We start from the raw sequence: 21078 nt of genomic DNA, 5'->3' as shown, positions 1-21078 counted from the left end.
GTATTCCAGTCCCCATATAATGCACGTCAAAAATATGGCCAACTTCCAGGAAACAAATCCAAAAACATGGGTCGTCTGTGCCTTATTTCGTTTCGTCAGATACGGCTTTCGGTCATTTTTAGGTTGAATCCGTAGAAAATGCGGCAGTGCCATCTGCATCAAAAAAGACTAAAGACTGTGCAAATGCTCTACAAATAAAGGATTCTCTAGGAAATACATAGCTGCTGGGGTAGCATAGCATCCCCTTGAATAGCGTTTACCCCACGAATGGGAACGAGTGGTCTTTGACGATACTATTCCTGAGAGTGGAGGGGAGTTCTCTGAAACAAAGGCACCAATTTCGTTAGGAACATGCCATCCTCGTTTGCAGTGTAGGGGGTTTGGGGAGGGAAGTGAAAACTTTTTGAACGTGTGCCATGTCTGTACCATTCTCTTATCTGAGGCACGCGACTGCCAGCTGGCGGCTGAATGTGCCCACTTGCACTGTGATGATGAAGCCAGCCAAGCTAGTTGGCACACTGAGTGGTAGGACTGGCATGTGATCTAAAGCCAAACACAGCTCTGTGTGGGGTAGCTGCATATATGCTGCACTCTCCCTTCCCCTGTCCTCGTCTCTGGTGAGCAGCCTCTCTACTGGATCTGTAGGTCCTCAAAAATGGGGGCAGGTCTTGCCAACAAACCACCAAGGTTAAGAACCACAGGATGGCAGACAACAACAAATCATGCTCTGTGATACATTTCTGAAACTATGTGAACCTGTAATTAAAAAAAACACTGTTTGTACTGTACTACATAAGATCATGGGTAACATTCAAACTTTAAAATATCAAAAAATAGGATGAATGATCTAAATAAAAATAAATAAATGAATAAATACCTACTAAAAGCAATTTCATACTTATCTGCATTGTGTTATTTGTGTCTTTACTCCATGTAGTAGCCTAAAATAAGAGCAAAAAAACCGCAAAGTATTAAAAAGTATTTAACACAATGTTCTTGGACAGTTTTAAAATGTATTTTTAAAGTCTCAGTGGCCACACAAGAGCTGGGTTTGCAGCGTGTACTTTCGAGGCAGGAACTATTTCAAGCGGCACTTGTTTCATGCCGGACGACTAATGCCGTTGCGCCGTCCTTCACTTAAGGACCCACCGGCTTCTGTTTTGGGTAAGGTGAATAAAAATTAAAGTATTGTGTACAGCGGAACGCAGGTATTAGTTTAAAAATGTTACCATATTATTCGCTGTACAAAGGGGATTTTATAGTCCGTATTTTGGGCTGAAGTCCGGTTCGTAACGGGGTCGTCTTCAGTCTGTCACTGTCAGTTAACTTAACGTTATATAATGTTAAATGTCATGGTAACTGTAACGGTCAACGGTAGCTTTACCGTTACTTGTAACGTTACTCAAACCGACAACGTTAGTGGCAACAACAGAAACAACCATAAACGAATCCCTGTTAAAACTTCACACTGTTTTAGTTGTTTTTAGTAGGTACAGTTACAATAAATACCGCCACTGTGAAAAGTGTACACATTCAATCAACCTTTTAATGCAATTATGGCATGTTTGGTCAAGGAAAATAGGCCCAAACATTATTTTAGTGCAAGATAAAAGACAGTGGTGACACATTGTACAATTGTTGTTGTTTTTGGTACAATCAATGTTGATAATTAAAGGGACAATCCACTGGTTTAACTGCAGTTTTCAGGTGACTGTGAAAATATTTATATAAGAAAGTTTCACAAAAGTCTAACAAAATAATAGTGATGATATCAAGAAAACATAAGGTTACAAACGAGGGCTGAACAAGTAGTTAAAAATATATATCTAATTGAGATTACTTTGACTGATATGGCAACTGTGATAAAATTCACAATATTGGAAGGAATTGACATTTTCTCATTTTCATCAAACATATACACAGTCACCCATAAAGTTGGAATAAAAAAATATATTTTTTTACCTCTTTCCACGAAATGATTGTGACGATGTGATTTATTATTAGCATATAAAGTGTATATCTTCTCAAAACTTCATTAATCAATCTCTTCCAAACTTATCACAATGTAAATGATTAACAGAGGAAAAGACAACAGTCTGAAAATATACCAGCTTTATGGGAGGCCGTGTATTAAAAATGGTCATGTGTGATTTATTTCAAATTTTTAGGAAGAACTGTACCAAATAAAGACTTTTTCTTAAAAGTCTGCCGAATGTGATTTGTAGGCTGGGCCATATACTGAACTCAGAAACATATACTTTGTCGCATATTTTGCCTCACCTGTCTTTTGTCGTTCCTGCAGCTATTGTGCTCCTTTTATCTCTTATTAATCAACTAATAATTTGACTTAAAACTTATTCTGCTCACCATGTTTAATAACAATAAAAGGAGAAGCAGTATGTTTAAGGCATGTGCAGTGAGTTTGTGTTAAAATAAATAATGCTCAAATGAATTAAATTGAAGGAAATGTGATTGCCAATTGGTTGAAATAATGACTAAGTTTTCACAAAATATTTGCACAAGTATATGTTTGATAAATGATTAGCAGTAATGTGAATATAATGACTAAGTGGGTAAAGGCAGACAATAGACTAACTATAACAGTCTAGTGAGTTGAGCAAATGTAATCGCTTTACTGTATTGCATGTCATATATATAGATATCTAGTCTCGTATCACAGCTTAGATTCATTGGCATGTAGGAGAAGATATCAAACATTGTGTGCGGTTTGATAAAACCAAGCCTTTTTCCCTGTCCACTCACAGATGTCTGATATGAGCGGATGTGAGAGGCTGAGGATGGAGCCGTCTTGAGGTTTTGACCTTGGAGCCTCTGAACAGCTCAAACATGCTGTCAGGACTTGTTGCTGCTTGCTGTCACTCTCTGAAGTGGACACGGCCTCGCTGGAAAGCCACACTTCACAGCACTTATAGCCCATCAAAGCCATGGCAATGGCTACTGGGAACTGTGGTTCACAGAGGGGCTCATAGATGGACGACAGCACCACCATTAAAGATAAATCAGAAGCCAGTGTTTACCAGAGCACCAGCATTTGGAGATAAGATTGCTATCATAGACAGCAGTGGCAGCCACAGCTACAAGCAGCTGTATTGCAGCAGCTTAGATCTTGCAAGAAGAATCAGCACCGCTCTCAAGTCTGACTTTGGGGGTTTGGATGGAAAACGAGTCTCCTTCCTGTGTGCTAATGATGCTTCCTATACAGTGGCGCAGTGGGCAGCCTGGATGAGTGGTGGGACGGCGGTGCCGCTCTACTGGAAACTCCCTGTATCTGAGCTGGAGTACATCATCTCTGACTCCCAGAGTTCTCTGCTGGTGGCGGGGTATCGCTATGCTAAAACCCTGGAACCGCTGGCCCGGAGGCTGGGGCTGCCATGTCTGACGCTGCCCCCTACTCCTAGCCTGGGCACTTTAGATGTAGCAGACATCCGAGAGAGCGAGGAAGGAGCCATCACACACTGGGCTGATCGACCAGCTATGATCATCTACACCAGTGGTACCACAGGGAGACCTAAAGGAGTTCTACATACACACGGCAGCATCCAGGCCATGGTAAATGTTGTCTTTTTAAATATATTTACATTGGTGACTAATATGCTTCTAATTTCATGGGAAAAGTACATTTTGATCAGTAATTAAAACAAAAAATATGTTGTTGTTTGCAACCCTGTTTTAAGTCATTTACCTAATTATATAGTGAATTCGGGTAATGTGGGACACTTTTTGCAATTTTGACTTTGTTATATTTTTCTAAATTTAAAAATATTTTATGTAATTTCAGTCACATGACACCCATGGTAGACCAATAGTAAAGGTTTCGATGACTATATTTACTTTGAGCAGGAAATAAACCAGCCAATCCTTAAGTGTCTGACATTACCCGAATCCACCCCTAATAGTAATATTTTAGTCAGAATTATGTGTTTTTTGACGCAAGAAAATTACTAAATTTACCTTCTTGAAATTTCCCAGTTGTGGGACTAATAAAGGAAATCTTAATCTTATCTTTTTTTATGCTATCTATCTTCTGAGTTTGATTTATTCAATACAAATTGCATTACACAGAGATTATGAAGTGACTATCCAGAGCTCCAACGAATGAAGACACATAAAACGTATGCTTGCTTCTGAGTGCAAGAAGTGTTTAGACATCCCCACACCCACATTTGACTCCCTGATTAGCATCATTCCTCTTTTGTTCCAGTCAAGCTTTCTGAATAATCACTAATTTATGCCATTAGAGATCTCCTGAAGATTTTCCTTTATATTTTTAAGCGAAATTGACCTACATGTCCAATAGTGTGGAAAATTAAATCCCTCTGAAAGAAGACAGAGCTTCATTTGTCTCTGGTTGGCCCAGGGTGTAGTGGGTGAGTGAGTGAATGATTAAGTGAGTCTGTCTGTTTTCCTGGAAGGCACCAACATCAGGTTGTCAGAGTTCCTGGAAAACTCCTCTTTTGGGTTAATGTGAATGAAGACTTGAGGCAAACTTTAAAAGAAAGAAAATCTGCTGTGTAACTCCCAAATTTGGATCACCATTTAATTAGTATTAGTGGTTTATTATGTATTATTTTGAGTAATAAAACTTTCAAATTTCTCCCAGTGAATGGAAAATTTATGATTAATTTGTATTTATTCACCGAAGCATGTCGTGGCAGTTTCACTGTTTATAAAGGCAAGGCAAGTTTATACTTTATTATCTGCTTACACAAACATACAGTGAGCAGGACACAATAACCATAACACCTGTACAATATAATGCAATTACATACATCTGTAAGTACAGATAATTAATTTTAGTTGCATTTACACAACCTCAATAGAAGTTGAATAGTATAATCTTCACAAAGGTAGTGCTTGGATTAAATTAATTGAAACTCATTAAAAATTACATCTTCCTCTATAACTTGATATTCACAGTCACAAACATAAAATCATTTATACAGAAACAATCACCCAGTGTAAGTGGGGTTTTTTTTTATAGGAGCACACGGATAAAGTCCAATTATTGTCCCTGCCCTCTACAATCAAATCTAATTTCGGCAACTGAATGCACCTTAATGGCGAGTAAGGGGAGTTTTTCCATATTTGAATCAGAGGGTCTAAGGATAGAGGGTGTTGTGATTTGTGATTTTGAGCTTTATACATAACACTGACTTTACAAGAAGAGATTAGACATTCATGTGAAATAACTAGGGCTCACTTTCTCTGGGAAATAGTCCAGCGACCACTATTTACAATTCAGGCCTTGTATAACAACATTTCATAATAACAGCTGCCTTCTTAAATGTGATAAATCAGGCAGTTAAACAATAAACTCGAGCCTAAATGTAATGAGCCTGTTTTCTTGTTTGTTGGTGATTTTTCTTTTTATTGCTGCAAAAGGCTAAAATCATACAATGACGGGACAACACGCTGAGATACTCAATTTCAGAGCAGCTTTAACTGTGGCATTTCAAAAACTTTGGACGATAAACACGAGATTTTTAGTGTCTTTCTATATTTGCAGTTCGACATCACACAGGGAGAAATTAATTGTTGAGGAAATGTATACAGATTTCTCCACCAACAAGAGTCTCAGTGGACCATAATACAGTTAGTTTCTAATAATTTTGAGTTATGGTTGCGATCTCCAACTGCAAGCATATTCACTGTTGGCAGGGGTTGTCAGAAGTCATTCTTGCAGCAGCAGGACATTACTAATTGAGATGTGAATACAGCAGTTCAGAAGGAAACTTTCAAACAACTAAACTTCACCAGAATGCCATGAAATATTGCAACAATAGTGGCAGCTGACCCCCTCCTCTCTTTCCTCCCCTGTCTCCCCCTCCCTCACCCTCAGGTCCAGTGTCTGGTTTCAGAGTGGGCGTGGTCCAGAAGTGACATCATCCTCCACACTTTGCCGCTCCACCACGTGCACGGCATCGTTAACAAGCTGCTGTGCCCGCTCTGGGTGGGCGCCACCTGCGTCATGTTGCCTCAATTCAAGCCTCAGCAGGTCTAAAATGCTCCATCTTTGTATTGTTGCTTGCTCTAACTCTTTCTCCTGCTACACTACACCCTTTCATTAGCACCCCTGAACAAAAGAGGCACTTGTATGGTTGAAAGGCTCGGGAGGTGACGAGCTATTATAGACAATGCGAAGGATTTCAGATATTCAGAAGTATTGAGTTTGAAAAATAACTTTTCTTCCACATCAAACCCTCTTTCCATTTCCCCCTTCCACTTTTTTTTCTCCCCCTCTCTTCCTGCTTCATCTCCTCTCTCTCTCTTTTGCTCCTTCTATCAGTCTCTCCTCCTCCTCCTCTTCCTCCTCCCTCTCTGACTGTCAAACTAAGTGTTTGGGGCTCAGTGATGAATTGCCTTGTGTGGCTTTGTATCTGACCAATGCCGACTCACGGCAGGGGCTTAAGCAGCGGATCAATCGATGAGCTGACATTGAAGGATGATGGTGCTTGTTTGGCCCTGAGGAGGGAGGGGAAGATGGGGCGCTAAGCGTGTGTGTGTGTGTGTGTGTGTGTAGGTGCGTTTTTGTATCATATAGGGGGTGTCATTGCACATTTTTTAGTGTATGTGTGTTTTTGTTTGTAGTTCAGGACCTCTACAGCTCAATGGCAGTGAAGGAAGATGGAAAGGAAAGGGCTTTAAAGGACATATGCATCTGTCAACATGGGTATTGCTGCACTGTAATAGCTATCAGTATTCAGCTGTTATCCCTGACCTTGTGTACCAAACCACAAAACCCCTCCTCTCACCCTCAGAAAAAAGCCTTTCTTCCTCTCCTACTGAAGTAACAGTACATTGATGAAGTGATCGTTAGTCTGTCTCTTCTATCCTCTAAGATCTCTGAAGGGTAGCCTAGGCAGCAGAGGCCGGCATTGATTTTTTTTTTTCTGATTTCGCCTGGAGATAGTGACAAAAAATTATCAGCGAGGAATTGTGATCTAGTAAATCACACATAAGTCTGTTACAAGTGTAATTTACAGTAGCAGAAACTGGTGCACTGGTGATTGCTTTTTGTGTTTATTAAATCCCTACTGACTTCTAATATTTTCATCAACTCATTAAAATACAAGGTATGTCATCAAAGACATTATTGAGATATTTAATAAGAAAAAAGGCATAATGCATTAATTTGCTTGGGTCTAACAGTTAAAGAGATTTTATTTACTGATTGATGAGGCTCACATGTGCCTGTTCTATAATTTTAAGATTTTCTAAATTAATTAATTATTAAATTAATATCTTTTACATTAATGGTTTCGGGTCACACGGTGGTGTAGTGGTTAGCACTCTTGCCTCACAGCAAGAGGGTGATTCTCATGAAGCCAGTGTAAGTTATGTCTGTGAAGATTATAAGGACATACTTTATTAAACTAAATATATTTCACTTTTATATGAATGAACAATATAGCCATAATGTGGCACAATTCATTGTTTTGTGTTAAAATAATATTTTTTATATTTTTAAACATAATTTTGATTCACAAATTCATTACCGTAATGTGTCCAGATAAAAATGTCATGGTTTCCCCATACTTATATACAATAAATATTTAATAAACTTTATAAAAGTAAATATACATTTGTTTAAAAAATGTATAATTTAACAGAATATAATCAATCATAATGGTTTTTAACAATGTATAAAGAACAAAATCTGAATGAAAATTGATGAGAACAAATGGTTAAATGTTACGGTAATGATAGAATTATTTGCATTAAAATATGTTTATATTTGAATAAAATACATGTTGGTAATACCAGCTAACCTTGAGCATATTTAAGTGCTTGCCAAAGAAAAAAACAACAACAACCTTTTGTTTTTTTTTTATTTAAAAATGTGTTATGGTAATGAATTTTGCTCACAGTATCTCTAAAAATGTCAGAAAAGACCATAAAAATGTTTAAATAGATTATTCATATTAAACAGTGACTTTAGATTCCATATGTTATAAAGAGTCAAAGAAAATATGTATTCAATGCTCTTGGATTTTTGCTATGAGCTGTACCATGTTCATGAGAATCACCCGAGAGGGTTGCTGGTTGGATCTGGCCTGCGGTTCTTCTGTATGGAGTTTGCATGTTCTCCTGGTGTCAGCTTGGGTTCTCACCAGGTCCTCCGGTTTCCTTCCACAGTCCAAAAACATGCACTTAGGTGTAATTGGTGACTCTGAATTGCCCGTAGGTGTAAATGAGAGCGTGATTGTCTGTCTCTATGTGTCTGCCCTGTGATGGTCTGGCGACCTGTCCAGGGTGTACCCCGCCTCGGATAAGCGGTTAAGGAAAATGAATAAATAATGGTTTCGGTTAGAAACGATTTGGGGAGATGAAGCATTTTAACAGGGTTTTGTCTCCAGTGTCTTTATACAGTAGGTAGATCCGTCTGTCGGCCTGTCCACCACTTTGGTATGAAATTTTGTAAAGACACAGGTGGTAATCACAGGATTTATTGGTTTTAGTGAGCAGGTGACTCCTCCTATGGTGCCAACAACAGTAAAGATTTTTCATTTATGCTGTGAAATAGAGAAATAGATCTATCGGCAAAACATTTTTAACAGACATTCATGACCCCCAGTGGATATATTCCATTGGCTTTGGTTTTTACTGTCTAATAAATCAGTTATTTTGATAGCCTTGCCAATACCATACCTGACTTTCAGTGCCAATAATAAAACTATACCTTTTTTAGCACCTTACATTGAAAAATATGACAACGTTTTTCTTAAACACAATTTTTTCTAAACAAAATAAAGCAACCGCGTCATGTTTTATTTGATTTCAACAGAAGCCACTATCTAAAAGCCTTCCTTAATAAAACATAATGTGAAAGGAAAAAATGATGCTCGTTAATCAAATGTGTGGTAGGTATGTAAACTGGACAAACAATTTTACCAAGTGTCATTAATATCTGACAGTTTTTGATCCTCTGCACTAGAGATTTGTGAGGTTCAACATCCAGCCCTTCTCAGCAAGAATTAGCAAATGTAACCGAGTCCCATGTTGACTGTTGAGGCCTGAGGAGATCATAGAGTTGTTTAGGATGCAGGCCATGGCCGCCGGCTCTCATCACATCCTGTCCCCTAGGTGAGGTTCAGCTCTTTGACGGACATAAATTGCCTTCCTCTCCCCTCCAGACTGGACTTTGTGGAAGCGCTCCACTGCACTTGATAGACACCACCCAGAATGGTCAGGGGCACACTCAGTTAATAATCCGTCTCTCTGCACAAAGTTTTATTCTGTGTGTGTACAGGTGAACTGTGAACGCCCCACAATTTTCATATCAACTTGTAATGATATTGTGAGGAATGGGATGTGGATCTGATTAGACCTTTGACAAGTCTTGATCATCTCCGCTCTATATTTGTCTCTATATTTCAGTCAGGTTTGTTTATTAGAGGCACAGGAGGTGAGGTAATAGATGAGGTGAGTCTACGAAGAGGTGACTCAAAGGAGAAGTGGAAGGAAGAGTTTAGAAATTGTTGGCACATTAAGAAGGATGCGCTGCTTCTGTAGGTGAGAGGGATGATGGGAGAGACTGCATCTTTCTGTGTGTGAGCATGTCTATGTGTGTGTGGCTCTGTGTGTGTGTGTGTGTGTGAGAGAGAGAGACTGCAGAGGCAGCGAAGCAGGAAATTACGAAATGGAGAGAGAAGGTAAGTGAATGTGAGATAGGGAGCGAAGGGGAGAGGGGAGAAAGAAAGATGAAGGGAAGATGTGGCTTCAGAGATGAAAGTAGAGAATGAAAAAGAACCACTGGGGGAATGGAGGTAGAATGAAAGAAGAAGAAGTGAGGATAAGTAGACGGAGAGGGGAGGGGAAGGGGAGACAGCTGGGGAGGAGCGTTTGTCTCCCAGGGGGGGTGATGGGACTTAGAGAAGCTGTCGTTCACCTTCACTTAATTCATGCTGTCGTCCCATCCTCCCATCGTCTACTGCCATGTACCCAGACTCTGTGTGTGTGTGTGTGTGTGTGTGTGTGATGAGATGGAGTGGGTGGGGCGGGGAGTGTAAAATAGCTTTGTCCTTGAACAAGTGAGTTTATGTGATATTTCAGGAGTATTTTTATATCTCTACGTAGTCCACAATGTATTCTCACATACATTAAAGCCTGCGTTGTGTTTAAAGCAGCATACTTGATGCAGCCGAGGATACGAGCGGCTCCATCTGTAACGGTCAAAAAACACATTTGTCAAAAGTAGCCGTACAGAAGGTCTTTTAACTGGCCAACACGCTGCCTCTGCCCTGCAGCAGTCTGCTGTTTTCCTCCTTCTGACCTTTTACAAATCTTGACTTTTTTTCTTGTCTTTTTTTGGCGTCGTTTCGACAGGTTTAATATGAGGCTACTGTCTGGACCTTACTCTGCCATTTACATCAAATATCAGGAAAAAAATAGCACTTTCACATGCGCCAACAGAGTTAATCTGGATGTAATAATTTAGTTTGCATGGCCTCGTCCATTAAACACACTTTATCCTTTTCGCCTGTCCTTATCTCCCTTTCCCTTCCTCCCTGTTTAGTTATATGTTGTGCTTATCTTCTCTCTCTCTCTCTCTCTCTCTCTCTCTCTCTCTCTCTCGCTCGCTGTGTCCCAGGTGTGGAAGATGCTGTTGAGCTCCAAGGCTCCCCTGGTTAATGTTTTCATGGCCGTTCCAACTATCTACTCAAAGCTGATCCACTACTATGATCAGCACTTCAAACAGCCTCACGTCAAGGAGTTTGTCAAAGCGGTCTGCAAAGAGAGGATCAGGTACTGGCTGCGGGATCAATGACAGACAGCTTACCCGCGGGCTGATGTTTTTCTGGATACAAGCATGTGTGTCTATGTACAGACTGGTGACAAATGAAAGAAGAAGTTGTGATACATACATGAGTAAAACATAACAAAGTTGCTTCCTTACACAGCCAAACTTGTAATTGAATGGTTTCTTAAATGATGTGACTCATACAATATGGCCTCTGCAGTCCATTCTGCCAAAAAAATACACATAAAAAGATGTTTTGCGGTATTTTTTGTAACAGGCTTTGGGTCATTGCAGTATGGGCAGTGTATGAAGATGAACAGTCTTTGGCTTTTTTCCATGTTGCCAGCAAAAGTCATGAAGCTCTGGGCGCTGCAGCATGGAGGAATGCCAAACTCACTGCAAAGGCACAAAGTTGGTAGAAAATGTTCCCCTTTAACATCTTGTATTTGACTCCTTCCATGCCTTCAATACATACAGTATATGCATCTGGACAGACATGTTTTTAAAAAATGCAACTTGACTGGTTCTAATTTGTTGGCTGTGTCGTGCCAATATTTTATCCAACTTTATAGTTTTCATCACATGTGAATGTCTGACAATACCACAGATAATATGAACTGTGGATGTACAACATCCTTATTTGAAACATTTTTAATCTATTTTTCAATTTAAGAGGAATTTCATAAACTTTCAAGGCCATTATTACCCTGACCCCCTGTTAATATTCATTTCGGAATTAAATTTTACAAATTTTACAAATGTTTTATGCCATAATGTAACACAGGAATGTCTTATTAGGAGCCTGGTGGCTTTCCCTCATGTCTGGCCCATTCTCTCTCTCCCTCTCTCTCGATCCAGGCTGATGGTTTCAGGCTCGGCTGCTCTTCCTCTTCCCATTCTGCAGCGCTGGGAGGAGATTACAGGACACACACTGCTAGAACGCTACGGCATGACAGAGATCGGCATGGCACTGTCCAACCCTCTTAGCGGCCCACGCATCCCAGGTACACAGGTTTGACTGACTGGATACAATTATACACCCACCCAACACACACATATACTTGCACTCAGTATGGAAAAACACATACAGGGGGGGAACCAGTAAAAGTAAAATAAAAGTAAAGTGAGGTCACTCAGAGCTGTTTCAGAGTTGTTTATTCTAACTCCTTCACCCTGGTGGGTAACAATCCTGTCAAGAGACCTCAGGTGTCAAAACACCAACAGCAGTAAGACAGTTGAAGATTCAGGGCTTGGTCCTCTTCCAGGCAAACTGTGGTGAGGTTACACACCAACTGCTGGATCAACTGCAGGAAGTGAAGCCAGAACAAAACGTTTTTTTCAACACATGTTTGACGTTTGTTAATCAGCAGTTACTGCAGCTTAAAAACCCCTTTTATGACAAAACAAACCAGGGGCACCATTTCCTTCATGCCTTTAAACTGGTATGAACATAAATTAAGGAAAATTACAGTACCAAACCAAATGTGGATGTTATTCACTTTTAAATGCTTGTTTGAAATTTGTTATTTTTGGCTCTGGGTTAAAAAACAACAACATCAACTTTACCTCCTTTGTCTGTTGTTTCTGTGTAGTAATTAAGCCCTACATGTAGCTGGCATTACTTTTCAGATTTTCCTAGCTTATGATTATCAATCAGCAAACTTGCAATCAGAGATTTCTTCCACTATAATCACAGAAAATAGATTTTTTTTTTGATTCTGTGTCCAGGAAACATGGTCAGGGAGAATGGTTTTAGACAGAGCTTGAGGCTTTTGTGGAGATTAATTAAAACGAAAATGACTTCACACAGCAGAGGATTGGGGATTTTGCTTCTGTTCTTGTCCAAATTTGGAGTTTATTGTGAAGCAGCTGATAATGGCACATTTAATTAAGTGTGGTTGTGCTGCTTTGTTGGTGTAATCTGCTTGGCGCCAATAAAAGCTATAGATCTTTGACAGTATAATCATTGCTTCAACATGATGACTACATTTCGATATGTAGCAGATTCTTAGATGTTATTGACAGATTTCTTGGAATAAGGTCTACAAAACCGGTTTAAGGAACTTTCCTTCTCCAAAAAACAATACATTAGTAGTGATCAGCTGGTGGAGCATTAACTCTCAAGGTCCCGCCCCTCCCGACCAATTGTGAGTCTGTCAATCAGGAAATGAGGAATTAAAAAAAAAAAATATCTGAAAAACAAACAATTGAACACGCCCTAGCGTTATAAGAACTGCCTGAAATGGCGGAAACCATCTTTTGGAAAAAATGATAATGCAGCCACCCACCAGGGGGGTGATCGAGATTTTAGGTCTGATGTTAGGGTGACCTCTAGTGGCTATTGTATTTATGACAGGAGCAAAGGAAGAAGTGAGAAGTTGTAGTATAAAGAGTGACAAAGTCCAGTACCAGAGCAATATTGGAGCAGGATATAAAGCCTGATTTCCACCGCCCGCGTAATGGCTGTGGCGCGGTCACCTGATGGCCGCCACTCTAATCAATGAGACCATCCCCACCGGGTGCACCGCGTAATGTTTTAAGCAGCGTCCCAGCCGCAGCTCTTCGCTTTGCAGCGTCATCAATCCGTAGCATTTCTATTTTTGATGCGAGCCGTTGCTGAACCAGGTGAAGCTCAACAAAGCAGATTGCATCAGGCAGGAAATCCGACACAGAATCAATATCAGTAATCAGTAATACACTTCCACCCCCTTTCAAAATAAAACCCAATACGCAATAAACAATAAATAAATAAAACAATTTCACATCAACATTACGTTATGACCGGGGGCACCAGGTCAGCAGTCAATCAATTAAAGGGTCTCAGAGGGTCGGCGACATGGACGACGAGAGTCTGATTGTTGAAGTGGAACAGCATACAATCATTCATGACACATTATTTTTATAAGGATAGATGGTCAGATCAACAAATCTTTCACATCGGAGAAGCAAAGTAAGCTGTTTGTTGTTGTTGTTTACTTTATAAACACAGTTTATCACGGGATCTCTCAGTCTCCCGTACATTCAGGATTATCGCGTGTTCTCATGATCTTGCGTGTATACAGCTGACTCGCTACGCTGCGTTACGTGCCCGGTGGGAATTGACGGTGGGCAGAGGACGGCGCAAAAATGCGGCGCAGCCGTTACGCGGCCGCTACGTCCCCGGTGGAAATCTCCAGTAAGGCAATGTTTTTTTTTTTTAAAACTCTGCTCTGCACTCCTTGCCTTCCTCGTCTGCTTAAGCTCCCATCACATGTTCTGACTCAAATCATGATCTTTTCCTAAACCTTGTAGTAGTTTGGGTGCCTAAACCAAGCCAAACTCTGGCTGTATCACAACAGACGTGTTAATCTCCACTTAAAAAAAAAGCTCCTGTGTTGTATTTTAAGGTAGGAACAAACGGCCTGGGTGCTCATATGGTTTAAAGGACTCATTGGGTGTAAAAGTGCCATCTTTTCCCAACACTACCACATTACTGCTTGGGTTTACCACTGAGATTCCACTGCAGAAATGACAACTTGTTTAATCAAGCCATCTTTCCTGGATTATTCTGCACCTTTAGCCAGAGAAACAGACTGTTTGTGTGACCACACTCAATAACTTTCCTCTTGTTTATCACATATCTCTCAAATATCTCGGATATACGTAGCTCTCCCTCCCTTGTTTGATTCAGTACTTCAACTCCGTGTGTTGTGTTGTGATCACAGGCAGTTTTCTCTAGGTTGTTGTCAGGTAAAAACCCCATGATCCCAACGACACCTCCCTCACACATGCAGAAACAAAGGCAAGGTCTGGAAATGAGGTCAGACTTGTGGTGGTTGCTTTCTTCTCCCCACATACCCTTCCCTTCCTGTTCCCCAGCCAACTCTTCCTCTTACATGTAAAGTTAATTAGCTTGCAAGTGGATTGGGTAATCCTCTGTCTGCTGTTTTGTTGTGGTATTGTTTTGTTTGTTTGTCAGGTAATGTTTGGCATAAACTGAGCAGGCTGTGTTTGACTCCTCTCTGGTGATTATTAAGAATGGCTGTGGTTTCTATTGATGTTTCCACTGCAGCACAGAGGAAGATGTGTCTCTGTGTGTAGGTGTCAGTGTATGCAGGCATGAGCTTGTGCCTGTTTGAGTCGGTGTGTTCTTGTCTTGTCTTTAAGTAGGTTAAAATGGATCAATAGCAACCACAGGAAACACTCTCAGAAGAGTAGTGGAGTGGAGTCACCCTCTCTCCCTCTCTCTTACACACTCTTTTTCTTTCTGCCCATCGCCAGCTAAGAAGCAGACAACTCAGCTCTTAATACACTTATTGACAGCAATTGTATTAATTTTCTTGTGTATTTAGGGCACGTAATTGGCCTGATTTTGTTTTGTAGCCTACAGTTCTGGCTTTCTAGGTCAGACTGCCCTTGTTGAGATTTTAATATATGATATTATTTCCATCTTATAAATATCTCACTCCGCTGGGCTTTTTATCTTTATCATTCTTTTTATTTACACTTTTTTTTGTCTTTTTACCGACATAGCGAACTAGGGTTGTCAAAAGTATCGATACTCAAAAAAGTATCGATACTAAAACGATACTCATTTTCAAAAGTAACGATTTAGTTTATTGTTATGTGTGTAAAGCATAGCCAAGGAAGGAACACTTAAGTTAAGTTATTGTTATTTTTTTATCAAGCTTGCCTAATATTTTGCACAGCATACAACCTCAAAATATTGTTCTAATTGTTATTGTTTATTGTATTTTTTTTTGTGCACGACCTCAGACCTGAAGCTTGTTATCATAGTTGCAGTTTCTTTTTGCACAACTGTTTTTTATTATAAATGTTTAACCTGTGGTTCTGTTAATTTTTACATTTTGCATTTATCTTGTTGATAAAAAATACTTCTGTTAAATTTTGGGGTCTTTGTTTTTATCCTTGTGGTATCGAAAATGGTATCGAGTATCGAATATTTTCCTGAGTATCGGTATCGAGTTGAAAATTTTAGTATCGTGACAACCCTATAGCGAACAGAGACTGTGTCACACCTTCCTGTTTTTCCTGCTGACGTCATCCAGCCAAAGCTTTATGTCTTTCATTAACTTCTTGGAAGAATAACAGAGCAACCCTATTGGGACCTTTATCATTCCTTCTCCACTCCACACAGACCTTTTCTCACCCAGCATGTAGCATTTATAACCTGCCTGCACTCTTCAAAATGGCACTCAATCTTGTTGAATCATCGAGACCCGACCGCTACAAGTCTCAAAGATTTCTACAGCTCCTGACGTGAGAGGAAAAAAATGATGACAGAGGAGGGCGTGGACAGGGAGAGAGATTCCCTGAGTTGAACCATAAATGGATTTTGGAGTCCTTGTGATTGAGGGAGACAAGTATGGTTTTGTCATTTTGTGGGTGGTAGTTTTTTTCTCTGGTCAGGGTGAAGAAGATTACTTGATGTACACCTTTTTTCACCAGTCAGAGGAAAAGAGGACGAGAGGCTGAGAGATTGACCTTTTTTGTCTGGGTTTTTGTAATCTCTTGTATTTAGTTTGTTTTAAATGATAATTCAGTTCTTTTAGACCTTCAGTATTATTTTCGTAGTTTCAATAGTTATTTAAATTGCTACTAAAAAAAAATGTCCATGAAAAAGTTCAGATTCATTCTTTGATTATAAAAGGCTTGATAGTTAAACAAATAATCTATAACAGTACACAGACTATATTTTAATCCAACAAACCAATAACTCCTAATGCATGTCAAATATATTTATTAAACAAGTCTTGTGTTGTTCTGTCACATAGATAAGAAAAGTAAAAAGAAAATAGGTACGTCAAATATTCCAAAGGACAGGCAATCTATCTTGTCAGGGATCCTTGGCCGAAAAAATAAATTTAGATAATCTGTCTAGACTGCTAATATGCAATAAAAACAAGACCTAAGGTCAACCAACATGCTCCTCTAAAGAAATATAACTTTGAAGTAATTTACATCTCGCCTTTTCCCTGACATTAGCTCATCCAGCAGCCTCTATCTAAAGGAGGGGGATAGTTTTTGTTCAGGTGACTCATATTTGGACTATACAACTGCATCAGAAATGAAATATGTCATTCTGAGCAACCACACTTGAAGCCAACATGAAAAATGAGCCAATGTAGAAAGGGTGGAGTCAGGATGTGGTTAAAATTTGGGATAACAGTGCGCATTTTGAGACAACTTCTCCTGGAAGACATTCATTGTGTGGTGCTCAGCAATTGAAATCCATGAAAGCAAGAGAGAGAAGTTCAAACCCTGGCTTCTGTCTCAGCTTCGCACAGATCACTACATCAAGTGGGTATGAATGTGGGATTGTCATTTTTAAAGAGTTATGGTCAAACACGTCCCAATGCCTTTCCCATCCGGAAGGGCACGGGCGGAGGAGGTTTCCAAAAGCTTTCTGATGAAGCAAACTGGCAGCTTAGCACTACTGAAATGTCCCTGTGCAAGACAATGAATGTCCTCTAGCTGTAGCTGATCTGAATCCACTCTATCCTCCACACTGTCACTAATGAAAATAAGATAGCAGAGCCACCTCATGCTTTAGGTCTCAATTAACCTTGTTTACACTGTCCAAAGCAGTTCAGGTTGTACTGATCATTATAGCTTGGCGAGATCCAGCTTGTCTAACCTTCTGACTCGAACGTGTTCGTTACCCCACTTGTCCTCTGAGAATCAGTCTAGTTTCTTCTGTGGTCAGTTGGTTTTCCCCGCTGGACTGAGTGAAAGTGATGGTGTGTGATAGACATTGCCAATCAGGACTGGAGTGGATTAGATCAATATGAAGTGAGAGAATCGCTCTTTAATCAGGACCTGACCTGCTCTTTATTGGGAGAGCAGTGGTCTGTGAAATGGCATAATAGCTTTAAGGCAGGCACACACACACACACACACACACACACACACACACACAGTAAAGACCACTGAGACCTTCTCTCTGCATCCCCTGTGCACTCTTTGCTATAATTACTTAACTCAGGAGGTCACACTTTCACATACAAAGATGGAGGCAGCAGGTGATGTCAGTGCATGCGGGGATTTTCAATTTGTAACACATTTTTTTACACATTTCGTATAATATAACTGAATAGTTTGACGTACACATTATTTCACAGGTATGAATAGTTTTGACGCTCTGTTCTTTTTGCATTTCATAATTTGTCAGCTCAGTTATAACATTATATGCAGCTGTGCTGCAATAAAAGCCTTGTCAAGCACTCAGCGGTAGTTTGGACTGAAGGACTGAATTCTACTGTAGAGTCGGAAAAAGCATAAAACACAAAAGTAGAGAGTGTTATTTAAGTGAATGGTTATGGAGGTACAGGGGGGATTGATAATGTGAATTTTGTGTAGACTTAGACCATAGATGCTGCAGTTCGGTGTGATTTAAAAAGACTGCCAGTGCTTTTGATAGATTGTAATGTCCTGCAGTGTATTCTGAGCCTAGTATCTGTTTTTAAGAGTTCTCTTATTTGGAGTTTACTTGATGTTGGAGAAAACAGCTGCATCAGGCATTGGCACAGAAATCCCCATTACTGTCCAAGTAAGCTGACTTGTGGTGACTGAGACGAATGGCTTTCAGTTTAGTGTTTTACAAGCTCAGCAAACCATTTAGTGACCAGTTATGCCCTGTGGACAGAGGTTAATGCCATCTTGGAAAAGAGCACTTCCGCTGTGGTAGAAATCCTGCACTAAAGGGTGATGACAATCACTCTTCTGGTTATTGCCCATCTAAGTGTTCAACTTCTGTAAAAGGGACACAAATCATCCCTTCTTGCTTTAACTAGTCTTTCTTCCCTTTGTACTCATGTGTTATTTGTGTGTGTGTTTTGTGCTTGATTTGTTGATAGGTGCTGTAGGGTTGCCACTTCCCGGTGTCGAAGTCCGGATTGTCATGAATAACACAACCAACATTAACATTGTGGAGGGTAATCACAGCGAGACTCAGGTAATCAAGGAACGACACGTTATATCTGCAGACGTTCCATAAAAAACACAAGTATGTCAGTTAATAGTGTAGCGATGATGATCGATTAATGGTTGTATTTTTTTTATTTTAATTGTATCTATGACTGTGTATCAGTATCACTGAACTGAAACACGCCGAGCATTCAGTTCTGCGGCCGTATGTGAATAAGCCAATGAGATGAGAATTAAGTTGAATAAAGCTACAGTTTGCAAACTGAAAGTTGCAATAACAATTATAAAACACACAGAAATACAAGAGTATTAATTTCAGCAAAACGACCTTACTGTATCAAACCTTGCTAGCATGAATACTGAGTTTAATTTGATCCAAAACTTATTTAAACACAAAACACATTTAAATATGCAAGATTAAAATATAAAAAATTAAAAACTAACCTCATGCCTCTTCAGGGGCTTTAACATAAAACATTGAACTCCTTGACGTTATCTTTTCAGTTTAATCTCACTTGATTTAGTTTTACGATTGACAGGATCAAGTCTCTTTTTGTCCTTTCAGAATAAAACCGTCCATTATCAAAACTGGCTTTTGCATAGTACTGTATATATATATATATATATCTTTTTATTTTGGCCAAGTATGCATGAAGCGATTAATTGATCGTTAACGTAATAAATAATCGAGTTGGCAGGTTTCTTCCAAACGCCCATCCCTAGTACTGACCGTTTTAAAGCCTCCGACTTGCCCCTGTGCTGGTTAGATTCAGTTTAACATGTGGTGTTTTGCTGTTGTTGGCAAGTACATCACTCAGCATCGAGTGGATAGTGCACTCAACTGTTTTAAACTGTTTCCTTCATCTATCTTGATCTCTTCCTATCTCCCTGTGAATGTAACGTAGGTACGTCCAGGTATGGAGGGGAAACAAGGGGAGCTGCTAGTCAGAGGTCCATCTGTCTTTAAGGAGTACTGGAACAAACCTCAGGAGACCAAAGAGTCTTTCACTGATGACGGCTGGTTCAAAACAGGTATCAACCCCTTCTTTCCTTTTTCCCGTCATCTTAACCCACAATAAAGCACTACAGCACAGTACATACGTGCACACATTCCCTTGGAGGGAGTGAAGTCTGCCACTAATTGCATCTACATGAGTTGAACTGTCAGAGGGATTCGCAGGAGGAGGAAAGATGTCAAAAGATTTTTCTGTCTTTGCCAGAGACTGCACTTTCAGAACTTGATTTCAAACACTTTCAAAACCAGGAGTTCAGTCTAAAACGCACACACATACTCCGAAAGTGAGTGTGTGTGCATTGTATGTGTGTGTGTGTGTGTGTGTGTGTGTGTGTGTGTCTGTGTGTGTGTGTGTGTGTGTGTGTGTGTGTGTGTGTGCACATTTTTGGGGACTATGAGGGAGTGATAAATGGACTATGTGTGTTTTTGGTGCTGCAGGGCATTTTTCCTCCTAAGTGGTTGTGACTGCTCTGGGTCTTGAGAACCCAAGTATTGCTCTTTCGCTCTCCCTCTCTCTCTCTCTCTCTCTCTCTCTCTCTCTCTCTCCCTCTCTCTCTCTCTCTCTGTGCCTTTAGTGTGTTAGTGTTAGTGTGTGTGTGTGGCAGCACACAGGGAAGCTGTCATCAGAGGCTCTCTCTCCCTGCAGCCCAGAAATTCTCTTTCTGCCACCCCCAAAGGCTCTGCTTTACTGCAAAGCCACTGGGAGACGGGCGTTAGGTTGGCTTTGGGGGGGAGTTAGGGGAGGCTGGGGGACGCAGGAGGGAGGGCAGAAGCAATTGGAGCTTTTGATTGTCATGTAGACAACAGGAAATAAGAGCCAGAAGCAAAAGAGTGAGGAAAGAGCTGGTGGTGGAAGGGTTAGAGAGAGTCAGCTACAAAGGATGGCATGTAAGGCCCCAGAGAGAGTGGAGAAGGATAAGGTGGGGATGCAGAGCTGGTGCTGGTGGTGGTGGTGGGGTTGGAGGGTGAAAAGAAGCAAGGAAGGAGCGAGTGATGGAGAGCGATGCAGGGCGAGGCAGTGGGAGAGCAGGGCAGAGTGTGTTTAATTGGCTTTGCAGGCTGGAAGGACAGAGATCCAGAGCACAGCACGCTGCTGTCACACTCCATTACAGCCACTGGCCACATAATGAGAGCCCGCGCAATCAGCTCCCCACAGACCAGTCCCTCTAGCCACACACACACACACACACACACGCCGTGGACTACTCAATAGGAAGCTATCAAACATATTCCTTGCCCACCCACCTGCCTGTGTTCCCTGATGCCAACTTAAACACATGCACACATATAGAGGTGTGAAAAGGGAGTTTTTTAGGGGGCATCCAGAAGTGAAAGTTCAGGTTATTTTTTGCTGAGACAATAGCCGTGTTCCCAT

The 21078-nt window shown here is 40.4% G+C and overlaps 1 protein-coding gene across 1 annotated transcript in view; it reads left to right on the top strand.

Annotated features, from left to right (window-relative positions):
• The first annotated feature begins 1050 nt into the window (after positions 1-1050).
• acsf3 (acyl-CoA synthetase family member 3) overlaps positions 1051-21078 on the top strand; it is a 39092-nt gene continuing 19064 nt past the window's right edge. Inside the window, exons 1-7 of the mRNA XM_059358639.1 lie at positions 1051-1164; positions 2766-3570; positions 5861-6016; positions 10613-10767; positions 11621-11766; positions 18619-18716; positions 19594-19720. Coding sequence (XP_059214622.1) covers positions 2848-3570; positions 5861-6016; positions 10613-10767; positions 11621-11766; positions 18619-18716; positions 19594-19720 — 1405 coding nt within the window. The 5' untranslated portion in view covers positions 1051-1164; positions 2766-2847. The remainder of the gene's footprint in view (positions 1165-2765; positions 3571-5860; positions 6017-10612; positions 10768-11620; positions 11767-18618; positions 18717-19593; positions 19721-21078) is intronic.

The sequence above is a fragment of the Centropristis striata genome, chromosome 2 (assembly GCF_030273125.1).
Source record: "Centropristis striata isolate RG_2023a ecotype Rhode Island chromosome 2, C.striata_1.0, whole genome shotgun sequence".
NCBI lineage: Eukaryota > Metazoa > Chordata > Actinopteri > Perciformes > Serranidae > Centropristis > Centropristis striata.
This window is presented reverse-complemented; position numbering and strand designations above follow the sequence as displayed.